The sequence below is a fragment of the Phaseolus vulgaris genome, chromosome 2 (assembly GCF_051622355.1).
Source record: "Phaseolus vulgaris cultivar YP4 chromosome 2, ASM5162235v1, whole genome shotgun sequence".
Lineage (NCBI taxonomy): Eukaryota > Viridiplantae > Streptophyta > Magnoliopsida > Fabales > Fabaceae > Phaseolus > Phaseolus vulgaris.
Window position 1 is genome coordinate 47,293,402 of NC_143499.1, and position 10,116 is coordinate 47,303,517.

Genomic DNA, 10,116 nt, shown 5'->3' on the forward strand with positions numbered 1-10,116 from the left:
TTAGAAACTTACATTTGATCTTTCAATATATCATCCATTATAGCGTTACTTAAGTTCAAAATATGATTGGGTTACTCTATTTACAAACCTTTTGATTCTATAATTCTAAAGACTTCAAAGCTACATTTGGGATAGTGGAAAAATTCATGAAAATCCAAAAAGCTTCTAAGATGCATTAAGACTACACAAAAAAAACTTTCTACAGTTGAGAATATGTTTTTTTTTTCCTTACATTTGGAACGCTCACCTCAAATAGATTAATTGCTATATCCATATTATTGCATTAAAAATCATTTGTTTTATATAAATAATGTTATTTCCGTCAAATATAATTTCATTTCATGTGTTATTTAAATTTCCTTCATTTTATGCATTTTATAAAATTCTTTCATTTTGCTTCAAATAAACTGCATACATATCATTTAAAAATTCATCAGATTTGATATAAAAACAAATCATTTCAATCCATAAATTTTTTTTTACATTGGTGTAGAATGTTTTATTTTGTAGAGTTTTTGTCTCTCTCAAAATTCGATAAAAAACACCAATATTATTTCAAAATACGATATTTCAAGCAGTTGTATATTAATGAATAATAACATTTCTTTAATTAATACAGGTATTCTATTTCTATGTGACATAATACAGAGGAGAAACTTTAAAGGGGTTCATCCTCGTATTTTATTTAAATTCAATTTAACACATGAGTTGTTTTAAGCCTTAAATAAACAGAAAATAAATGATAAAGATTAAAAAAAAATCAGTTTCAAAACTACCAGGGAAGTAAATTGATCGATCTTTAATATAATATTATATTTTTATTCGAATTATATATCTTAAAAACATATTATAAAATCTACTTTAATTATAATTGTATAATTTCTTAATTTTACTTAATATTATGATTACCATATCATGTTAGCAAATCAATTTGTCTCAATTTACTTTCTACAACATGAATTTACATTACACTCATTCATACAAATAATCCAACCCTTTTACTTCAATTTTTTTTTTTATATCAAATAGATAAATAGTGTGTTTATAGTTTAGATTATCTATTTCTAAAATTATTTAGTTTAAAACTTGAAGAAATTATTTTGTTTACTATTTTTTCACTGATTTATTTTTAATTAAATAATCTTTCTTTTTTGTGTATTTCTTACCTTTTTAGAACAAGCTTCTTTCGTCCTCTTTTATCTGAACTACAACAAGTAGAGTGTGAGTAAAAGCTTTATCCGATTGGGTGAAAAACTCAAACCAAAACAGCACGAAGTTGCAGATTGCCATTTTCTTTTCAATCTCATATCCTTTCACTTCCACTTCTCAAGTTGAACAAAACCCTAATTCCATAAACCCTTTTCATGCATTCCTCAATCCATTTATGAATTCATCAGAACGATGAACATTCTCTCCTCGCCCCACTTTCACGTCACCAAATCCTACTACCACCACCGCCATGGGCCACCGAAGCAAACGCCGAGGCGCGTTCCGACCCTGCTTCTTCGACGTAGGCCACCCACAGTGCTCTGCAATTCCTCCTCCGCGAGTGGCGAACCCGGTTCGGATGATTTCGTGAGCCGGGTTCTGAAGGAAAACCCGAGCCAAATGCAACCCAAGTACCTAATTGGCGACAAGTTATATACTTTGAAAGAAAAGGAGAGTTTGGGGAAAGTATCCAGATTGGGTATTTTCGATGTGTTGAAGAGGCTGAACCCGACGAAGCCTCAGAGCAAGAGTGAGAGTGACGTTTCGGGAGAGGGAAACTCTGTGTATTTGAAAGACTTGCTTAAGGAGTATAGAGGGAAACTTTATGTTCCTGAGCAAATATTTGGCTCAGAGTTATCAGAGGAAGAAGAGTTTAACAGGGCTGTAAACGAGCTGCCCAGAATGAGCGTTGAGGAGTTCAGCAAGTCTTTGAGTAAGGACAAAGTCAGGTTGATAACTTCAAAAGGAGGAGCTAATACGGATTTTGTGGTGGAGTTGAAGGAAATTCCTGGTGATAAAAGCTTGCACACAACCAAATGGTAGAAAATAATAGGATATTGTATTGTTAGCTATGCAGCTTTTTAAAACTGTGCACTGCGGTGTTGTGACAGATTGTTATTGTGTGTGGTTTTGCAGGGTTCTTAGGCTGGGTAAAGGGGAAGCTCGAGAGGTTTTGGCTGACTACAATGGACCGCGATACGAAATAGAGAGGAGGCATGCTATGGTTGTTAATCCTTATCTTGTTCACGCATGAATGATTTTCATGAGATTAAACTATTCATATAGCCCCTAGTCTCTATTGTAAGTTTTACTGCTGATTAGAGAAAACTATAAGTTTTAGTTCCTTCACTTGTATAAAAGTTATTTTTTGACCCCTGTTGTTAACATCGCAGAAGACTTTCTGGCGATCTAAACTGCTACAAAAGAATTGGTGGTCATAAACCGTTACAGAAAGAGCTGTGTAGGAACTAATGCTTATAATTTTCTCATATAGAGACTAAAACATAAAATAAGAACCGTAGGGCGCAAATGTATATTTTAACCTTTTGCTTATGCTAGTTAGTCTTAGTGTTATTGCTAAGAGGGGATGGTCAATTAGCTTTGTTTGTTTTACATTTCGTTCTCTTATTTCTTAGTTATGTGTGCTCTCTTACCTAGTTTTAGTCAGACTCAGATTTGGCAAGATGCATGAATTAGATAGATACTTTTGTGGGTGATCATAGTGTCATTGTTCTCTTAACTCTTAATTATTTTGCGGCAGTCTTGGGTGGGGAAAACGCCAGAGTACCCTCATCCAGTTGCATCTTCCATATCTAGCAGAGTGATGGTTGAGCTTGCGGTGGTGTCAGTCTTCATGGGTTTAGCAGCTACTCTAGTTGGTGGTTTCATTGCAGCAGCATTATTTGCTGCCACCAGTTTTGTATTTGTGGTGACTGCCTATGTTGTGTGGCCTATATCCAAGCCGTTCCTCAAGCTTTTTCTTGGTCTTGCACTAGCAATTTTGGAGAAAATTTGGGATAATATTGTTGATTTTTTCAGCGATGGTGGCATTTTCTCTAAGATATTTGAGTTGTACACTTTTGGTGGAATATCTGCCAGCCTTGAGGCGTTGAAACCAATCATGATTGTAGTTTTGACTATGGTCCTTCTTGTCCGTTTCACTCTTTCAAGAAGGCCTAAAAACTTCAGGAAGTGGGTAGGTGACTAAGTAATCCACTAATTACGCATGAATCATTGAACCACTCTTGTTCTTTGGTTTTGTTTCATTAGTATGCTCTAAGAGATGTTTCTTTGATATACAGGATCTTTGGCAGGGAATAGACTTCTCACGATCTAAAGCTGAAGCCCGAGTTGATGTGTGTTAAAACCTACATTTATTTTAGTCTCTATTCTTAAGAAATAAAAATTAATGTTATTTATAGTTTTCTAGTCTTGATTTTTTTATGGTATTCACTTATTCATATTTCGGGCTTTGGAAAACATTGTTTCAGGGTTCAACAGGAGTCAAGTTTTGTGATGTGGCTGGAATTGATGAGGCAGTTGAGGAACTTCAAGAGGTTATCTTTTTTTTCACATGTCTGGTTCTAATTATGGGTGTGGAAATAAGTTTTTTGTTTGTTGGTGCAGAAGCTGAAGCCATTTGCTGTAAGACAACAATAAAAAAAAAGAGTTATAACAAAAAATAAGTATATTAATGAATTTTTGTGGAAAATTTAGTTCATTTTTCTCCATGATCTTTGTCTTAGACATCTTTTATCACTTTTACAAATATTATGAGTTGAAGTATTTTTTCTTGAGCATGAAGTAAAAGTTTCTTGACTCCTTTAACTTTTTTGCTTGCAATTTGCATGTTTTTGTTGAATTTTTTAAAGCACAATTAAATTGAAACTAACATATTCCAAAAACTGTGAACACTTTAGTTGACAATATTTAGTTCTTTATCTTTTTTATGAGAGTGGTTTGTGAAGATTGTTAATCAATGTAAAATGTTTCACTCTTTTGCTTAAATTATTTGTAGACATTTGGGGGGTTGGGGATACGACCAAATTATAATATATCTAGATATGTTATAATATATAAGAAGATATAAACCTCATTTTACAGTCGGTTTTGTACGGTTGTGGTAGACCTAAATTCACTTTATACGATGGTATCGAAGTCTATCCTAAAACAGTTTGTTAGGCCTATTGTGTTACTTTTTATGGGACCACCTACAAATATCTAGTATCATATCACACTCAAAATGTGTAGTCCCTAGTGTGAGAGCGTGTGTTGATGATCCTATATCGGTGAGAAATATGATCTAATTGTATTATATAAATAGCAGGTGTAAACATCACTTTTCAAGTCAGTTTTGTAGGATTGAGTTTAGTCTAAATTTACTTTCTAATCTTTGTTGGCTGAATGATATACTAAAAGGCTATTATTTTTATAAGAAGCCTGGAAAGCTGGCCATTGCCCACTTAATATCTGCCTTTTAGCTCATTTGATTCTTCTAGACCAATAAAATATATCACTTTAACATTCTGGATGGCTCCACAACTATTAAGAGTTTTCAACTTGTTTATACCGCTTTGCCCAACTGCAAACATCCCATAATGCATTAATACATAAGCAACTGCATTAAGAAGACGAAAGAGAAATTGGGCCTGTTATTCACATTAACTATTCGGCTGTTTTCATTTAACTATTTTGAATAATATAACTTTATCCTTCTCAATAGTTATTGTTAAACTATTCATTAATATGCATCTCTCTTCTAATTTATTCTCTCTTTTTTCTGCATTATATTCTTATGTCTTATTTTAATTGTCTGCAGTCTATTATATTGGATGAAAACTTATGAAAGTTATTTATGATTTTGTTTAGTTAGTGAGATACCTAAAGAACCCTGAGTTGTTTGATAAAATGGGGATCAAACCTCCGCATGGTGTTCTTCTTGAGGGTCCTCCTGGATGTGGAAAGGTCAGATACTTGTTCTCTAGTAATGTTTGATGTAAGATTCTATCTCATCTGGCAAATGTTTAAGTTTTGTCATTCTTTTGCAGACCTTGGTAGCCAAGGCTATAGCTGGTGAAGCTGGTGTTCCATTTTACCAAATGGCTGGATCAGAATTTGTGGAAGTTTTAGTTGGTGTTGGTTCTGCACGTATTAGAGATTTATTTAAAAGAGCCAAGGTAATCCTACTTCTGTTTTTTTCTGATGTTTCATTTTAAAATCACGTATTTGCTGCTAATTTACTCAGGTTCTTGAGTCCTGCTTTCATGTTCCTCCTCTTGATGTAAGGTGAACTTAATGTGCATGTCAATCATGAGGTGACTGGTTAAGGGTATTGATCAGTTGATGAAACAGTATATCTTCATGCTTTTTGCTTTGTTCAATCAAATCTGTTGAACGTTTTCAAGTACTTTGGATTCTTATGACAATTTTCAATTGCTATGTCCTTTGTATATTGTTCATTTGTTCACTAAAAGTTAGTCAACTTTTATGAGTTTCATATCCTTGCTCCCTAAAGTAGAAATAATGTTAAGAAGAATCCTTTAAGTTTACTTCTTGTGTTTTATTTGGTAAATTCATTATCTCTGCTTTACTTGCTTCAAAAAATGGGTGGATGCCTTGTGTCACAAGTAACCAATATATTGCTCAATATGACATGACTTAGTACAGAGCTTTTTCTCAGTGAATTTTTCTAAAAACAGATATAGATTGTAAAAATTTCATGTTTCTATTGGAGAGCTAGTGATTGGTGGGTACTTAAATGTTTGTTTCTCTTTGCAGGTAAACAAACCGTCAGTTGTATTCATAGATGAAATTGATGCATTGGCAACTAAGTAAGGCTATATGCATTTATGTTGATTTTTTGACAGATTGTATAAAGTTGTGGATTGTTTTTGTCCATGGTATGTTCCTTTATTTAATAGAGTAGAGATAATGGATTTATATTTTCCATTTGTACAACTTAAGTCAAACGAAATGTCAATTTAGTAATTTAGCAGGCCTAGAATCTTATCGGAATGTACTATATATTGAATACAATGTCAATTGACTTGTGCAGCTCCCTGATAAGTCTGTACAAGTGCATATTAAGTAATTATTAGTGGCACTATATTACATGATTGTTGATCCATTGGTTGGTCTAATCTAGGAATTAATTCTCACATATGCCGTTCTTACAAATGAGAATGCATTGGGGAAAGTGTATTTGGTTTCTTCTGTCGTAATATTTTTAAGTCCATACTTACAGGCATTACCGTAATACTTTGGGTACATACCATAATTATTGATGGGAACTTCTTGGAAGTTCTCTTTAGTTCATGAACAGTGATTGGTTCTTGAATAATGGCATTTCTTTATGTAGAACTAGGGGTCTTAATTTTAGCTTTTTAAGTGTTAAAAAAGCACATTCTAATTGAAAAAAAAAACATGTTTAAAACATTTATAGTGACTAAATCACGTTTATTGAAAAAAAAAAAGCAAAACCTCAAATTCCTTGCTCAGTGCTTCTCTTAGAAACTAAGAATTGTAGTTTTTTTAAAAAAATCATTTTTTTTATCTTTTTTAATGCTTACACAAATAGATCTTACTATAAAAATAATTGCCATGCTGGCGATGTTGCTTGGTTCCATCTGTCAGTTGACTTCTGGAGTCCCCTAAGTATGCCCGTTGCCTGATTGTGAAATCATGCTTGATTGATTAGGCGACAAGGTATCTTCAAGGAGTCCACAGATCACCTGTACAATGCAGCCACCCAGGAAAGGGAAACTACATTGAACCAATTGTTGATAGAGCTTGATGGTTTTGATACTGGAAAAGGTGTCATATTTCTAGCTGCCACAAATCGTAAGGATTTGTTAGATCCAGCACTTCTACGTCCAGGTCGCTTTGATCGCAAGGTTGCTTTCTTAAGCTGAGTTAGTAAATTTTTTTCTCACTTTTGGTTGGGTTCAGTGTAAAGTATTTTGTTTATGCGACGGGCTAATTCAGACAGGATAAGTATAGAGGTTAGTTTATTTCCTGTTTTCAAACTGTTTGCTGTTTTTAAAAGCAAAAGAACAAGAAACTTGTGTAACTAGTGCAGTTTTTTAAAGATATTTCTAAAAAAAAGTCTCTTTTTCAATTTTTAAATTAAAAAATAGAACATTTGAGTTGTTTTGATATTTTACTGTCAGATTTCCTTGCTCATATTCCTCCTTGGAACTTGTATCTTCTTTCACCACTTAAACTGTGTAAAAGCTGGTTTTTGAAAAATTTTAAGACAGTTTTTAAAATATAAAATAAAAAAACAAAATTAAACACACCCTAAACTCTTTTGGTTTTGCTATTAAATATTTTATTTAAAACACAATCTTCTGGTGCAAACATGGCTTACCTGTCCACCACTTTTATTAGTAGTTTTTTTCTAGTTTCCATGGTAGTATGCTGTTAATTTTTAAATTTTTCTTCTGTAGATCAGGATTCGCCCTCCTGGTTCGAAAGGAAGGCATGATATCTTGAAAATCCATGCTGGCAAAGTAAAAATGTCCGAGTCTGTTGATTTATCAAGCTATGCACAGAACCTACCTGGTATGAACTCCTGTTTTACTTATTGAATTTTGCATCCTGATATCCGAACACACATCTTAATTTCAGGATGGTCTGGAGCAAGATTAGCACAATTAGTCCAAGAGGCTGCCCTTGTGGCTGTGAGGAAACGGCACAACTCGATTCTTCAGTCAGATATGGATGATGCAGTTGACAGACTTACAATAGGACCTAAACTTATTGGAATAGACTTAGGTTACCAGGGACAGTGTCGTAGAGCTACTACTGAAGTGGGAGTTGCATTAACATCTCATCTGCTCCGGCGATATGAGCATGCAATAGTTGAATGCTGTGATCGCATCTCAATAGTACCTCGTGGTCAGGTCCTTGTTCAGCTTCCTTCACTATATTATACTCTACTATCTTCTTCAAGCATTCTGTCAATCTTTTCCAATTCTCTTGTTTGAGGTATTTACCGGTACCATATCTGATACAATCTGCAACCAAGGTTCGTTACGAAAATGAGAGAATCTGGTAGAGAAGTATTAAAATTCAAGCATGTGCATTTTAAAGAACAAATAACTGTAGTGTTAATTTGTGTTTAAAAGATGTGAGGTCAAGGTGTTGGTAGAAAATGTAGCACTAGATAGAAAGTAAAGTATAAGAAATATCTGTATGGAGCCTATCTGAACATGCTACTTCATTTCCATTTGTATAAGGGTACCATATTCTATCCGTGATACAATTCCTCTTTGGCTGGTAGGTTTTTACTTAAAAATGTTGCTATTTAAGGCTGTTTCTTTCTATAATTTTAACTCAGAAAGGCCACTTCCTTCTCACAGACATTATCTCAATTGGTATTTCATCGACTTGATGATGAATCATATATGTTTGAACGTCGACCTCAATTGCTTCATCGCCTTCAGGTATGTAAATGTACTTTTCAGTATATTACTTTCCTTTTTCTTGTTCAAATTATTTGTTTCAGTTTGAGCCCTTGTTGACGAACAGGTTCTGCTAGGAGGTAGAGCGGCTGAGGAGGTCATCTATGGACGTGACACGTCAAAAGCCTCAACTGACTACCTTGCAGATGCATCCTGGCTTGCACGCAAAATATTGACCATGTTAGCATGATTGCTTTTTTTTTATTCCTTCGAGTTTCTGCTTATTTTTGTGTGCTACATAAGCTCATTTTCCCCTTCTCTACTTGCAGATGGAATTTGGAGAATCCAATGGTCATACATGGAGAACCACCACCTTGGAGGAAGTCAGTTAAATTTGTCGGGCCAAGGCTGGATTTTGAAGGGTCTCTTTATGATGACTACAACTTGATTCAACCACCACTAAACTTTAAGATGGATGATCAAGTTGCACAAAGGAGTGAAGAGTTGATACGGGACATGTACCTGAAGACTGTGTCTCTCCTTAGGAGGCACCATGCAGCTTTGCTTAAAACCGTCAAGGTAACTTCGAGTGAGATCTTAAAGTGAGTTATATTAATTTTGTGAATTGTTATAACAATGAGCTCTATAACCGAAAGGTTAAAAAATAACTTTTTGACCACAATTTATTTCGGTTACAACAACTGCAAACATCCCAAGATAGCAGATATTGTACCAGCTTAACACCACTGCAATGATTTAGCATTCTGTGCCTTGCTTTGATGTGGCAAAGGACCACTTTGACCGCTTATGAATTGGCACTGCAGGTACTTCTTGATCAGGAGGAGATCAGAGGTGAGGAAATAGAGTTCATTTTAGACAAATACCCTCCACAAACCCCTTTATATCTTTTGGAGGAGGAATATGCTGCCAACCTTCCATTGACCAAAGAAGTGCATGATTTGGAGTATGCCTTAAAAACTCAGTCAAAAGAAGAAACCACGTGACTTCTTCCTCAATCCTTATCTAAAACCAATCATTTGTTCCTGGATTCCTGGCCACTCAGTGTTTCAGGTTTGGTAGCTGCACTTCCGCAAGATTCATTCCAAGGAAGAACATATATATATGCATGAAGGGCTACTTCTAAGCTTGCATTTTTCACTGAGAACAGTAGTAAATGTATTTTGTTGAGCTATAAATTTTGATCATGCAATTTGTATGAAACGCGATTCATTATAACATGTTTTAGAGGCCTTTTCTGCATCTTCACAACGAAAGTCTGAAATGCTTTCTTTGTCTTGAAAATTCACATAACCATGTACTGCTGATGCTACTGAATGTTTGCGGTGAAGAATATGAGAAGTTATAGAAATATCTATATTTTGTTTCTTAATTAAAATCAACCGTAAATTACATTTCAGAATTTTGTATAAATGACAGCAAATTTCAAACTGAAAATTGCAATTTACACTTTTATTTTTCTTTTTAAAAATATTTTCTATCTGTAGTGCTTTATAATATAGATTTGTTCAGAAAAGGTTAAAACAGATATTACTTAATTATTTGCTTAACATTGTTGATAATTATTTACTTATATTCGTTTAAAGTTATAGAAGTCAATTGATATAGTTCAGTTACTGGATTCGTATGCATGAGTTGTTAGTAAATTCAGAAATTCGTGTTCCATTTATTGAATCAAAAATTAATTGTAGGAAGACTTAAATTA

General features: G+C 34.0%; 1 protein-coding gene across 2 annotated transcripts; it reads left to right on the plus strand.

The window, feature by feature from the left end:
• The first annotated feature begins 1,172 nt into the window (after positions 1 to 1,172).
• Positions 1,173 to 9,762, plus strand: FTSHI1 (FtsH extracellular protease family). Of its 2 annotated transcripts, none has more exons than XM_068614927.2 (15): positions 1,173 to 2,027; positions 2,125 to 2,212; positions 2,750 to 3,184; positions 3,291 to 3,344; positions 3,480 to 3,545; positions 4,858 to 4,953; positions 5,037 to 5,165; positions 5,767 to 5,819; positions 6,686 to 6,881; positions 7,437 to 7,551; positions 7,618 to 7,892; positions 8,352 to 8,435; positions 8,521 to 8,633; positions 8,723 to 8,972; positions 9,218 to 9,762. In XM_068614927.2, exons 1-15 carry the CDS (start codon positions 1,402 to 1,404, stop codon positions 9,395 to 9,397), a joined length of 2,760 nt encoding a protein of 919 aa, XP_068471028.1. In that variant the 5' UTR covers positions 1,173 to 1,401; the 3' UTR covers positions 9,398 to 9,762. The 2 variants fall into 2 exon arrangements, 1 of the variants encoding a protein (XP_068471028.1); XR_016518869.1 differs by having other exon boundaries at positions 1,178 to 2,027; positions 7,618 to 7,887.
• The last annotated feature ends 354 nt before the right edge of the window (positions 9,763 to 10,116 follow it).